The sequence below is a fragment of the Xiphophorus maculatus genome, chromosome 9 (genome assembly GCF_002775205.1).
Source record: "Xiphophorus maculatus strain JP 163 A chromosome 9, X_maculatus-5.0-male, whole genome shotgun sequence".
In the NCBI taxonomy this organism is placed as follows: domain Eukaryota; kingdom Metazoa; phylum Chordata; class Actinopteri; order Cyprinodontiformes; family Poeciliidae; genus Xiphophorus; species Xiphophorus maculatus.
The window spans coordinates 4,253,635-4,268,563 of NC_036451.1; the positions used below are offsets into that span (position 1 = coordinate 4,253,635).

A 14,929-nucleotide genomic window follows, 5' to 3' on the forward strand; every position below is an offset into this window, starting at 1 on the left:
AGAGCAAGACTTCAAAGGGCCGTGCCGCTGCCTGGACGTGTGTGACTGACAGAGGACCTTGGCTCTTTAAAGAGAGATGATGAAAAGGATGCAGAAATCTCTCGTTCTCCTGGTGTATTAGAATTGCATATTCGGAAAAACATTTGTTTCGTTGCTGATGCTGTTGCACGACTCTGAAAGGCTCGGCTTGTGGATGGGCTGGGAAGAGGGGTGTCTTTATTTTTTTTATTTATTTATTTCTTTTTTTGCTCCATCTCCTGCCAAATGTGAAGTGCTGATTGTTGAAGGAGATCAGCAGTCTCACCGGCACTACACTGCACAGTTGTGTGTTTCACTGTGGGTGTGTGTGTGTGTGTGTGTGTGTGTGACAAGTTGCAAAAAGCATTGGCCTATGCAGTCCATTGTTTTGTAAACTCAATTCTTAATCAGATGTAAAAAATAAAAAGAAAGAAAAAATTTTCTCCCTTCAGATCAAATATTTTTGGGGAATATTGGAGCATAAAATCCCCTGCAAATGAAAACTGCAGGTATTTCTGCTCAGCCTGAGCTGTCAGCAGATTTTCCTCCTGGAGTCCGTTTGACGCTGCCACCCATCGCCTCCACTCTGCGGTCCAGCAGGGTGATCAAACGAGCAGAGCCATGGCATTAAAAAAGAGATCCCACTGTAATCCGTTCAGTGATTGGACGCTGGCAGACGCTCGACTCTGTCCTTCCCGACGGCATGTGGGATGCCAAATGTTCCAGGTGACAGCTGTGGGGGCTTGTCATCCATCCATCCATCCATCCATTGAATGGTTGAATGACCTTGTGAAGCCTGTTAAGATAAAGTCAAAAGTGTGCTTTGCTGTCTCTGTTCTGCATGTTTATGTTTTAAGTATTGGCATATTTATTTATGTCATGGTGTTGGAGTTGACAGACGACAGCTGGGCTTGGAGGGAGCTTGGGATGGCTCAAGTCAAGCTTGTCAAGTCGGGGCCTGAATGTATTAAAATAAATTCCTGATGCAGATGCAGAAAAAAAGTTCAAAAATTTGTAAACACTGCTTTTGACTTTCCACTAAGAAAATGTGAGAAGTCGGAAGTGTTTTATGGGTTTCTAAGTGATTTAAAAAAAACAAAAACAACATTGTTTGCACATAGAAATGTGCAAAGTGTGTCTTACATTTGTGTTCTGCTGTGGATCCCCAGCGCATGATGCTGCCACCACTAAATTTCACAACGGGCATGGGACTCAGGGTGTTCAAAGTTCAATCTTAAGTGACCAGAACATATTCCACTGGAATTCATTCTGCTTTTTTTTTATTATTTACAATTTGACAATCTTGCCGTTCTCTTTCAACAATCAATATTATGTGTTCCATGGTTAATAAATGATTCGTCAATAGGCAAGTCACCATAAGGAATTTTAATGGATGATAAATTGTCCCAGAAATTATTGCGATAAACAGTAACAGGGTCGTTTGAGATAATTTTCAAGTAATGTATTAATAATGGAATAATAATACAAATTTGCTCTCTCAAAGACTAATAAACTTTAAAATTGTACAGATAAACCACAAGGGAACTGGAAGAATTTAAACCACCTGTAATTTTTCTTCCACTTTAATTTTTGTCCTACGTCTGGACTAAAATCCCAATAAAATACCTAAAAATTTCTGGTTATAACCTGGTAGAAATGTTAAACTTACCAGGTATGAATATTTTTGCAAGACTTCAGTCATATGTGAAAGCCAATTTTGGTTGGTTGGTTGGTTACCGAGTTAACAGGCATGTCAAGCCATGAACCCAAGGTTTGTTTATGATATTGGTTCAGAATTGACTTTTATTGTCATGTTGTTGCTCAGTTTCTCTTCCTCTACCCATTTCCTTCCCCAGAGGGAGTCACGGGCTTGAAGGAGCTGGCCTTCCTCAGAGACCTCGCCGAACAGAATTCCGTCAAGTACGGCGTCGACCGAGCGTTGGAAAGGGAGCGCGGATCGGCCGGAGCCCCCATGATGCCGGTGGTGAAGGGCAGCATGATGGTGCTGAACCAGCTGAGCAACCTGGAAACATCAGTGGGACGCTTCTACATCAACCTGCCCAACCGCATGATTGACTTGGTGCGCTTCAGCCTGCCCTACGCCGACCCCATGGGGGATGGTGAGTGGTGGGGACCGGCTTGGAATGACGGAAAACTCCAGCATCTTTCATACTTGACCATTTAAATATAGAAATGCATTAATCAGGATTTAATTGGTCCATATCAAGTATAGCTGCAGCTAAGGATTCTTTTAGTAATCAATTGTTCTAATATTCTGATAATTAATCAATCATCAGGTAACAAAATTGGAACAATCTGCTGATGTTTTATTTAACCACTTAAACCCTTTCATAGAATATAAGAAATGCATTTAAATACAAATGCAAATAAAAAAAATATTCCTCTTTAAATGAGAAAGTGAACATTTTATTGCCTAAAATACAAAAAGCATATTTTTAGTGAACACTTGATCATTTGTAGCAAAATATGCATCTGCAGCTAAAAAATTAACAAATGCTATCCAATTAGTAATTGGATAGCAAAAGGAGCTTAATAGGATATTTTTTCAGATAGAATTTGAACCAGGTGGTTTTTTCACTGTAACAAATTCAATGTGTTGATTTTATTATTCTTAATTTAAAAATTAGATGAACAAAATCTGACTTTAAAAGTGCAGCTGGTACCTTAAAGAGGCAGGATTTTTACATTCAACAGAAAACAGTGAGCTTTGGGGATGTTTTTACCTCTATACCTGCTGCTCATGATGTAAGAAAAACTCACCAGTCTTGTCACAAATTCTGTTTCATTAAACTTTTTGTGTAGTGTCTTTCTTAATGAAAGGAGTTAAGTTTTGCAGTTTTCTAATATGTGAAAATCAGTATGCATCTGCTTCACTTCAGTGAAGAGCGGTTATGGAAAAGGGGCCTCTGTGCTGCTTAATATTATTAAGTCAGAGAAACAGGAAGTCATGGTTTAGTCATTAAAATTTCCTGGATCCCTCCCCTGACTTAGTTAAAAAAGAAAAGAATAGATTACAAATGCTTCACTTTGATAGATAAAGTATCGGAAGCATCAATATTTGTTGCTCTAGTAAATTTTCTTATAACCAAGTTGTACTGAAATTAAAGGTTGGGTTTCAGTATGAAAATATTCTACTTCAGTAAAATCTGAATTTATTTTAAGATACTGTACTCATCTCTTATAGCTGTAAATGTGTGGAGAACGACATGTTTTTGCTTTTAAAAACCTGTTTTAAAACTACAAATTAGCATAACAAAAACCTTTATTTGCTGTTAAAAATCATAAATCATAGTAATGATTTACTAACTACGCTGTTGTGTGACACAAGTTTTACTAATTCGGAGCCTTTTGGGCTGTTTGGGACAATAGAAAAGGGTAGCCATCTTGCAGTCAGGAAGCTGAGGTTTGGATTTCAGCTTCCTTCCTATCCATGTGTTGTTCCCTTGGGCAAGGCACGTAAATCTAACTTAACTGTGTCCATGTATGTGAATGTGGCTTGTGTGTAGAACTTTAGGTGTTCAGTATGACTAGAAAACCATTATGTACTCCTAAGAAATTTATTTTTCTCAAACTATAACAATATTGCTTGATGGCTGGTAAATTGTGATGTGTTTCAACATGGTTAAAAAAGAAAAGAGCATCTAGAATAGAAATGTCTTTTGAAGACCCACCAGCTGCCTCATGTACCTGTTGCATCTCCTCCAGGCTTCATCATGACTGTGAGCCGGCCCTGTTACTTCGGTAACCTGCTCCTCGGTGTGGTCGGAGTGGATGTGAACCTGGCTTACATCCTCGAGGATGTCACCTACTACCAAGACTCACTGGCTTCTTATACATTTCTCATTGACAACAAAGGTACATAGAGGCACATACAGCAAAATCACGTCTGAGTCATGCGAAATATTGAGCCAATCTTGATCTCCAACTCTTTCAAGCATGTCTGTTTGGCAGACAAGTGAAACATTAGTGAGGTTTTTATTGGATTGCACTGATTGCTTTCAGTGCAGTTAGGAAGCTTTTAGTGTGGTGCATTCACTGATTGGAAAAAGTTTGGAATTTTTTGTTTCTCATCGGCCAATATGTTTTCAGAACCAATAAAGCAGAAAATCTGGGCACCATATGATCTCCTAATGGATTTCTGCCTGTAGTCTTTGACTATTTAAATAAAAACATAGAACAAATACAGTTCCACTGTTTTAATCTTGCATTTGATCTTGAAAGGTTACACCTTGATGCATCCATCTTTGACCAGACCATACCTAATGACAGAGCCGCCCCTGCATACTGATATTATCCACTACGAGAACATCCCAGGATTCCCTGTTGTCCGACACAACATCCTCAGGTGAGGGAACATCAACAACTATTTGAAAAGTGACAAAGAGAGCAGTAGCTCAAATTGCTCAAGGCATGGCTGTACAAGCAGGAAGATTTTGGTCAAATTTTTACACTAATCTTTTGATTGTTCTGTTTGTGCAGCCTCCCTTTAGGCAGTCAGATCATTGCTGTGCCCGTCAACTCTTCCCTTTCCTGGCACACAAACCGGCTGAGGGACAACAGCAAAGATGCATACAATGTCAGCTATGCCTGGAAACTGGTAGGTTTTCAGTCGGTGTGCGGTCCAATAACCACTGAAAACACATCCGATTTATTCATGTTTAACTCCACATCTGAAGTACATTATTGTCACTGCACTGCGCTCTAAAGTCCTGCCAAGATTTATGCGCTCATCCTTCACCGTCTTAAATTAGTTTTAGTGTAACAAAACCCATTAAGCCCCAACACCCAGAACCTGTCTGAATCTGGGTTGAATGTTCGGAACAAATTGCAACAGGACGGCCACATCACCATGACACCACTTAGACGTTTTGGCAGAAGCAGAAGAATCATCTTTAATTTCAGCATGTCACTTTTGCTTCTTTTTAAATGCTTTCTGACATTTGGGTTATTCTTTCCAAACAAGAACAAGCGTTCAAACAAGTCACATTTGACATGAGTTTGGCAGTGCTGCAGGGTTTTAATGGGCTTTCCAGAGGCAGAACATCACTGAACCTGCCTACAAAAACATCATTTGAGAAGAGAGTTTTGTTTCCCACAAAGGTCGCCCCGTTTTGCACTGCTAATAATATCCAGGTGGATTGAGATGCAGATTTATTTGAAGAGATGGTGTTGAGAACAGTTTGGATCTGTATGACACTTGTATTACTGCCTGATTTTAAGTAACAAATGCAGCGATAGTCAAACAATGAAGGGTTAATTTAAGATCTGTTTTTGAAAGGGACACATTTATGCTCTCCTGCAGCCATAAATCTCTGGCACTGTAAAGTTGAGCTTGTCTTTAAAAACAGGAATGCTGAACACAAGGATTTTAAAGCTTCAGATTTATTTGGAAGCATAAATAATTGCTCACCTGTGTATGTGAAGATGAATTAAGATACACAGTAGAGCATCTCCAAAATTGTCTTAATTTAAAAAATTGGGGGATGTAGCTTTTATGTTTTTTCCAGTTCTCAATCAGTTTGCCATTTTTGCTCATTTTTATCTCCATTTCACTTAACCATTACTTATCAGTTGTTTAAGTATTTATATGTTTATATGCAAATGTTCACATTTTGGATTTAACTATATATTGTTTTCTGGATATTTTACAGTACACCTTTGTTTAACTGATTGTGGTTCTAAACTCCTCAAATTTGGCCAGTTATGACCTGTGAGCAACCCAAAATAGATTGCAGTGACCTTCTAATTGGTCTTTATGGGAGTCACATAACTATATTTTCTACCATTAGAAAATATTGTTTTCTAATGGTAGGAAATATAGGAAATTATAGAAAATGCATGAAACATTCCCAAGTTGGGTACACATTGTGATCACTAAAGTCCTGAGTACAAAAATATCAAAATTGAAAAATGGTCTTGAGATGTCAGGGAAATACAGTTGTTTTTAGACTTTTACCTTTTTTAAATGATCCACTACATAAAATTATATATTGATTATGTTTAAATGAAATCTTTTATTTTATATTTGCAACATCATGATTTGCATTTTTACCAGACCTTGGTTGTTCTGGTTTTGGATTTACTGACTGAGAATCCATTGTAAAACTAATTCAAAGCCCATCTTAAATTAGGGTTTGAAATTAAACCTGTGGTTTCTTAACTGGTTGAGATGCAAAACAAAGCTCTGAGCTGTTGTTTAATATCTTTGATGTTTCATAACAAAGATATGAAATATTACTAACATGTCTTTAAATAATCTGTATTTAGTGCAGAATAATTACTTCATCTATTGAGAAGTGCTGGTCCAAATTAGTTTAAATGTAAAAAAAAAACCCCTGTAAATTAGACTTTTATTTCATTACCCAAGTTCAACTTTGTGGTATTCTTATGATTTATACAAAACGGATAATGAAACTCAACACGATAAATGTTTTTTGTTTAAATATTTAGTTGTCATAAAGGCAGATAGGTGAATTGAGAAATCTGAGCCTGGAAAAGCATTGAGTTGCCAAATAGGATTCTGGAAATCTTGAATTGCAAAATAATTCGTCTTGTATAATCAGTTGCAGGAAAATTTTTCAAATAAAGGAATTATTCATACCAAAGTGTAACTCTTTCTCCATGTTGTAGACTTCCACTGTTTGGTACATTTCTTTAAAAGGATATTACAGAATCAAAAGTCATGGTTATACAACTTGTTTTTAATTTGTTTTAATCAAAAGACATTCAAAAGAGAATGTCTTTTGACAGTTATTGGGTGTGTCCAACTAGACTCATTTACAGTAACAAAGGAGTCATAAAAGCATCCAATAAGCTCTCTTCTTTTATCCCTCAGGTCCAGGACACATCTTTTATTCTGTGCATCGTGTACATCCAGCCAGAGATCCCAGTGAAGCAGCTGAAGAACCTGAACACGGCACCCAGCTCTAAGCTATTGTACCATCGCTTAGACCTGTTGGGCCAACCCAGCTCCTGCCTGCACTTCAAGCAGCTCGCCACTGTTGGTACGGACAACTCTAAATTCAACAGACCTTTATTATAATCTTACTTAGCTCTCTAACATTACTGTCCTTCTGCCTATTTCCCAGAATCCCCCACAGTGATGCTGTCTGCTGGTAGCTTCTCCTCTCCATATGAACATCTCAGTCAGCCGGAGACGAAGCGGATGGTGGAGCACTACACGGCCTACCTCAGTGATAACACCAGGCTTATTGCCAACCCAGGCCTCAAGGTACACAAGCCTTTAAAACACACAACATTCACACATAAAAAGGTCATTTATTTACCTAACAAACACATGGGGCACTCCCAGCCTGAGGTCGGACTGGAGGCCTTTTTACATCTCTTCCTCCTGTTATGACACTTGCATCCTAAACTTCAACTTAACTCTGTCATGTTTTGTGGAGGACTGTGCTTTAATAGGTGTTTTTTGGCCAACCTTGTTTTTAAATAATTCTGCAGGTAAAATTTCAGAAGTTGTAAAGATGGTCTGCAACTTTAAGAGGAAGGGGATAAACTCCCACAAAGGTTTTGGCATTCTGTGTGCATTCCTTTCCTGGGGGGAGTTGGAAGTCCAAAGCTGAGTCTCAGTGCAGATTCCCAGGCTAGTCTTAAAGACCCCCTCCAGTGACCTCATCACCCCTTTCAAACTCGGAGGTTTGTCTCGGAATGGTTCTGAGATGGTATTTTTCCAGGCTTAGCGATTAATCAGTGAGATTTATTTCCCCTAATGACACCTCATGATTGCTATTCACAAAATGACTAAAAAATGTCATTCATTTTTTAGTCATTTTGTTCTCAAGCCAAACATTGCAAAAAGTTTTCACAACTTGCATTCAAGGCAAAAACACACAAAATGAATCCAAGTTTCTTCAACCCCTGCTGTTTCTCTCCATCCTCTCTCATCTTTCATCCCTCCTTCTTTTCCCCTCCACAGTCCTCTGTCAGGAACGAGGTTATGGCAACCAGTCATGTTACGGATGAGTGGATGACACTAATGGAAATGAGTAGCCTCAACTGCTACATTGTGCGCCGTTACATAGCAACGCCCAGCGGGGTGCTCCGGATTTACCCAGGATCGCTGATGGACAAAGCGTTCGACCCGACCCGCAGACAATGGTGAGGTTTACTTTGGTGGGTTTGAAAAGGAGGGCAAGATGACGTTAAAGGTGTTTGGAGTTTTGTTTTTGGGCTGCGAAGGTGATCCAGAATAGTTCTGCAGTTTGCTCCTGTTAAAGAGAAACAAATGTTTGATATTCATAGCTTCAGTCTGGTAAAGTTACTTTTATGAAGTTTGAACTGTTTTTTTTCCTATTATTAAGTCAGTTACTGTCAAATTTAATGTTTTCTGAATAATAACTCACATAAGCACATTACTAATGTGGCTTTTTATATGGATATAATATCAATTTTACAGTTCACAACTTTATAAGACTTAACTAGCGAAAACCAGAACATGTACAAAGTGCTTAAAAACGTATTATTACACTATTAAATTGCATAAAAAGTCAAAACAATGAAAAACAATTTTTTTTTCCAAAAAAGCACATCTTTCTTTAAAGTTATGTTTGTTTGGAAATAACACGTGGAGAACCTCTGTAGCAGGAATTCTGACCATCGAATTTTAATTCAAAACAGCAGGAACTCATAAAATTATATGAAAATCACGGTAGTTAACTGTGCATAGCACACAGTGTGCTGTACCCATGATAAAATACAGATAATAAGGGAAAAAATATTGTCATTGTATTAATAGTACTGCTAGCTAACCTCACAAAAATGAGCAAATCCAATGCTTCAACGAAAACACAGTCAACCTACATGTGACTTAATTATTTAGTCTTATGTGATTAAATGCTCTAAGAAACACAATTTTTTGTTTTCAGTAGCTCTAAACCATTATCAACAATTACTCAAAATAAATACTCGAAACCTCTCTGCATGTAGTAAATCTATATATGGATCTCACTTTGTGAACGTTATTACGGTAGTAACTGTTGTTTACTTTGATTAATCCAATTTGCTCCAATCATTTCCCTCTTTGAGAAAAAACGGAAATGATTGTCATGGGTAACCCTCTGAGTGTATCGTACAGGTACCAGCATGCTGTGGCTAACCCTGGCCTCATCACCTTCACCGGTCCCTATCTAGATGTTGGCGGCTCAGGATACGTCGTCACCATCAGCCACACTATTCATGCCTCCAGGTAAAATAAAATGGTTATAGTTTAATATTAGTGAATGGAATGTCTGGTCTGTTTCCTCTAGATTTATGAGAGTCACCCCCATTAAGCTTTTAACTATTGACCATTATGTTTGAGCCTTTTTAGTATCTGCTCAATAGAGCCACTGTTGTGAGGGATCTGCAAGAATTTTATCCTGGGGGTCATTTCATTGAGACCCAGCTATCTCTGAAAACAGGAAATAATTTGACACAAATGACAAGATACTGAAACTGACTCTTTCATTGCTTTTCAATGAGGAAAATGATCCATGTTCTGTTGTAATTATCATTAATTCTTCTCTTGTAAAGTACTATCAGGCAAAACAGTGTATTGCTACACAGTAGTAGGGGGAAAAAGGAGAGAAATGGAAATATGTCAGGTCGCTGGTTCAGAAGAGATTTAAAATGTCTAAAAGGAGTCCTGGGCAGAGATTAGAATGTTTATTTCTAAGTCAGTGAGCCTAAAATACAACAGAGCATCATGGCCATCGGGTTTCTTACAGCGCCACAATCCAAACTGTTTATCACAGCCCCTTCAAGTATTCTGGATAGAAATAAACACACAGTTTAAGGGTGTGTGATAAGGCAGGGTTATGTTTTGTAGTTGAATTGGTCAGTGAGTGTAACAAACAGTATGTTAGACTGAGACAGATTTCAAAATTATATGTTTTTTGGTGCTTAATTTAACCTTGTTTTACAAAGATCTGTATAAAAGTTGGACTACTTGCGGAATAGCTGAGAGAATTTTCATTTTCCCAGCTTTTGTTTTTTTTCTTTCAACATGACTATTTTTTTCTTTTTCTGCTCTGCCTGCAGCTCTCAGATGGCCCCTGGGTATGCAGTTGCAGTGATGGGTATAGACTTTACTCTTCGCTACTTCTATAAGGTCCTGCTGGATCTGCTGCCCATCTGCAACCAGGATAAAGGCCATAAGATCAGGTAGGAAGTGGGTAGATTTTTCACTCGTCCTTGCAGATAATTCCCCTTTTTTCCCCCCTCTGCTCCCCCTGGAAGTCTTTGCAAGCTTACAACATTCATGTTTCACTGGGGAAGAACAAAAGTTGCTGAGAGACAGAGAAGACAACAGAGATCGGGAAGAAGAAATAAGCTGATTATCAGCAGTCCTGAGGGAGTCCTGCATCAGTACCCCATAACTTTATTCATCTTCTTTCTTTTGATCTCTCATCCACATCCATTTCTTTACTCCCCAACTCTCCACCCAAACCCCCTGTTCTTTTTTGATTTTATAAGCCATGTAAAAGAGCTTTAGTTTTTAAGGGAGTTGCAACAGGAAGAAGCTGCATGTGACAAAATATTTGAGAAGCAGTCAGAAGTAGAATGGAGCCAAAACATTCAGTTAAAAGAAGGCTGTTGTTGAACGGAAAGGGAGGAAATTGTATCTTGTATTCTATTTGAAGTTGTTACTTATACTTGTTCTGTAATTCAGGTGCTTTATAATGGAGGACAGAGGATACCTGGTTGCTCACCCAACCCTCATTGACCCAAAGGGTCACGCCCCAGCAGAACAACAGCACATCACTCACAAGGTAAAAGGTTGAGATGTATATTAAGTTAGTTTCAATTAGGCAGGCCTTTGTACTTACAGAGTACACAGAAACAGTTAAACCACTTTAAAGATAGAGAATGTTCTACTTTCAATAACTTTATGGTCACAAACATTTGAGGTCGCCTCAGTGGTCTGGTAAAGCTGTCTGCCCTGCCTCAACTAATTTTTCTGCATAGATTCCAAACTTTTTCTGTTTTTGACCAATGAGCCGCAACCCATCCATTCAGGATGATAAACAGAATGTGTCCTGTGCATAAGTTGTCCAACTACTGTTTCAAACTTTGATTACACATCATCCACATTTAGTATTGAATTTCTATTTTTATACAAAGGACTCTTAAGATTACTAATTTGCTTTAAAAAACAAAGAAAATGCAGATTATGCAGCATTTATATTTCGCATTTTCAGCACTTACAGGCTTAAGGTCTATAAAATATATTTACTGTTTAAATTAAGATGAAGTTACGTATCCAGGCAAAGCAACTTATACCAAATGATCTTCCATCCTTGCAATGTCTTTATATTTAATTTACTATAGGGCAAAATGACCTTTTCAGTTATCAAGTTAGAGCCACTTTCTTATTGTAATCTCAGTAAAAACTGCCTTTCATATTTGGGTATTAAATCAGGAAAACAAAATAAATGAGCAAACTGCATTTAAAGTGTATAAAGATTTTTTTATTTTGCAAAGAGTAACTTATATGCAATTATAAATTAACATTCTCCTTGTTTGTTTGTTTGTGTTTTATTTTAGGAGCCACTCGTGGCCAATGACATCCTGAACCATCCAAACTTTGTCAAGAAAAATCTTTGCAACAGCTTCAGCGACCGGACAGTGCAGCGCTTCTACAAGTTCAACACCAGCATAGTGGTAAGGCAGAAACCAATGGATCAGAAGACGACTCCAAAAGACAATCCTAATGCATCATGCAGTATTGCACTGCCATCTTGTGGTGGTATTCAGTACTGCAAATTCACTATTCCCAATTCATGGTTAAAGTTAAGCTTTGTAACACAATCTTATTTTCATATATATATATATATATATATACTGTATATAGCAAAAAACCTAAACCATGTTTCTTTAAAAATAAGTCAAATCTGATCTGAGTTAACTGGCCAAATTAAAAAGCATATTAAGACATAAATGGTGAACTGGTTGGTTAACATAGGTTTCATCGTCTCTCTTCCTCACTCAGGGAGACCTCACAAACCTCGTCCATGGCAGCCATTGCTCCAAGTATCGCCTGACTAGAATCCCTGGCACCAATGCATTTGCTGGCATTGTCAATGAGACATGTGACTCGCTGGCTTTCTGCGCCTGCAGCACGGTGGACCGCCTCTGCCTCAACTGCCACAGGTGGTTGCTGATAGAAAATTATTTTTCTTTAGAAAAAAGAATAAAATAGTAGCTTATTTAAGTTTTTACAGATTATGTAGCATCAGAACTAAAATATAGTTCCCAGGCAGAAGAAATATTCTGCCAAAAGATGTATGTTTAAGTACATCTTTATTAAAACAGATGTATTTAAACTCTAAGGGACAATGATAATATTCTTTATTTACTTTGAAACTGATTGGTCTGCTTCCTTATGCAGGATGGAGCAGAATGAGTGTGAGTGTCCATGTGAGTGCCCTCTGGAGGTCAATGAGTGCACAGGCAACCTCACCAATGCTGAGAACAGGTCAGTCACACAAATGAAGCAAGTCTTACTACCACAGGTCTAAACACAAGTTTGTTTTATGGATGACAACAGAGAAAGTGAGCAACAGATGAGAGTTTGGTGATGAAACCAAATGCTGAACAAGCAGCTTGGAACCTGCAGAGTAATTTGGACTCAGGATTGGGTGTGAAGGTAGAGGAGTGGGAGTCCAGAAGAGAGCGCAATAACCATTCGGGAAGATGGGGGGAGAAATGCACGGAGTATTCAGATGACTCATTAGAGAAGCTCTAATCATATCTCAGTATTGCAGCAGAAATCTTTCACATTTCACTGTAAATTAACACAAAAACCAGCTTTAAAGAAACAATAACTACTCTCTGTCCCATGTTATATTATGTTATGTTTTCCTTCTGTATTAAGGTCTCTGATCAGATGTTTACAGACACCCATAATTTATATTAATGTTATACTTTAATGTTTGATTTAATGATTAGTTTACGCTGTTTATTTTGTCAGTGATTGAGAATTATTCTACTTCAGATCTTAATATATTGTTGACTCTCGTTACACAAGGTCATATTTACAGACAGGCTCAAATACATTCACACTCCCACAAATGTATTGAGGAAATACTAATTTTTAACTTGCATTTTGGTCAGACGTTTTATGAGCCATAAAATAAATTCTGAATGTAATTTGAGATTAAATTAAACTGCTTTATCTCTGAACTTTTATGCATTTAGAAGTATTGTCCCTTTATCCCTACAGAAGTGTTTGCTTATAATATTTGCATTATATATGAACTACATTGTATAGACGGATGTTTTTGTGGGTTTTCTCATCCTCCTCTGTTTATCTCACTGCCTTACCAGTTTTCCTCTCTGCGTCTGTCACTCCGCATCTGTCCATCATTCTCTGTCTATCATTCTTGTTGTTTCACCCACCTCCTTTCATCAGCCATCAGCTGCCTGTGACAGCACGTCAATGTCTCAGATCCCTGCTTTATGTAATTAGCATTTTCACTGTCAGCTTGTCTATTTTTTGTGTCGCTGTGCTTTAACAGACTCCATATGATGATGTTTTTTTCCTCCTGTTGCATACAGTCATGTTTCATTCCTAGATTTGAATAGCTCCTTTGTTTTTTGGGTTTTTTCCATTTTACTGTAACCAATAGAAGTGCCCCTCTTTGTTTTTTTTCCTTCTTCATCCTGTTGATTTGTTATACAGGAACCCCAGCTGTGAGGTGCATCAAGAACCAGTCAGCCTGAATGTGATTGATCCCGGTCTGCACGACACCCTGCCGCAGTGCATCAACACCCGCTGCAGCCAGAGATACTCCAGCAGGTGCACACGCTCTCTGCACTTCTTTAATATGCATATATTTGTAAAGTTTAGAGAAGTATTGCCAGCACCTGCAAGTCGCAAGGGCATAAAATATGATGCAACACCTTTTTTGGCAGTTTTTTTTTTCAGTGTAGTAGATCACACAACTTCAGTGATTTTGTGACCTCTGTACAGGCTCAGTATGAAAATGTTGCCCCAATTAAATTATTTATTATACGATGGACCCCCAGTATTTGCAAGAGTGAGGGACCACAGTGATCCCCTCTGAAATGTTAATATTTTATTATATATATATTATATTTATTATATATATTACATATTTTAATACTTCAAACACCAACTATACCTTAATATGCATTAATATACACAGTGGAAACTGTAGAATTACCACTAAGCTATCGTTTATAGTTTTCCTTCTTTCCACTCTTAAGGGTTGCAGTCAAGAAAAATGACTGGTGGTCTAGCATTGGCTGCTTTGAAAACACCAGTCAGTTTCAGCTTCCCAATCTAAAATTTCTTTTGAATATTTTTTTAGATATGCTGTATATGAAAAAATCTAGGAAAAGGTCAATCTTCTCTGAATAACTTGGAGTTACATTTAACACAAAAATGCAAAATTGGTGAAACCATGGATACTGAACCGCAAATAGGTGGGGGCTCACTTTATGTCGTAATAAGATTTATTTATTTTTTGCCATCAACAATAATTCTGTCTGAATATTTGACTTCTGTTCAGGAGGGTTGAGGTTTCAACAAGTTTTACGTTTCCTACTTTATTTGTTCACAAACCACTTTTGATGTGCATTTTGGGTCGTTGTCGTATTGGAACGCCAATACAACAACACTGGAATATAACTGTTGATTTAAGGTAAAGTTGAATAATTTTATTATTCCCCTCCTTTGCCAATATATGCACTTTACTGTATCCCCACAGCATGTTGCCACCACTGCCATGCTTGGCAGTTGGTGCTGTGCTCTCAGGTTTATGGGATCATAACGACTCTTCCAAACGCCTCTTGTTACATGAAGTCCTATAGTGAAACTGACATTACTGCCTGGTTATAGCATCCTGCCATAGAAGAAAATCCTGAG

General features: G+C 37.9%; 1 protein-coding gene across 1 annotated transcript in view; it reads left to right on the forward strand.

The window, feature by feature from the left end:
• Window positions 1-14,929, forward strand: part of cachd1 (cache domain containing 1) — a 79,500-nt gene that overhangs the window by 55,882 nt on the left and 8,689 nt on the right. The window contains exons 9-22 of the mRNA XM_014470562.2: window positions 1,875-2,138; window positions 3,745-3,894; window positions 4,261-4,384; window positions 4,519-4,636; window positions 6,875-7,043; window positions 7,128-7,270; window positions 7,976-8,157; window positions 9,134-9,244; window positions 10,078-10,200; window positions 10,709-10,808; window positions 11,584-11,700; window positions 12,029-12,189; window positions 12,428-12,514; window positions 13,721-13,837. Of these exons, the coding sequence (XP_014326048.1) occupies window positions 1,875-2,138; window positions 3,745-3,894; window positions 4,261-4,384; window positions 4,519-4,636; window positions 6,875-7,043; window positions 7,128-7,270; window positions 7,976-8,157; window positions 9,134-9,244; window positions 10,078-10,200; window positions 10,709-10,808; window positions 11,584-11,700; window positions 12,029-12,189; window positions 12,428-12,514; window positions 13,721-13,837 (1,966 nt within the window). The remainder of the gene's footprint in view (window positions 1-1,874; window positions 2,139-3,744; window positions 3,895-4,260; window positions 4,385-4,518; window positions 4,637-6,874; window positions 7,044-7,127; window positions 7,271-7,975; window positions 8,158-9,133; window positions 9,245-10,077; window positions 10,201-10,708; window positions 10,809-11,583; window positions 11,701-12,028; window positions 12,190-12,427; window positions 12,515-13,720; window positions 13,838-14,929) is intronic.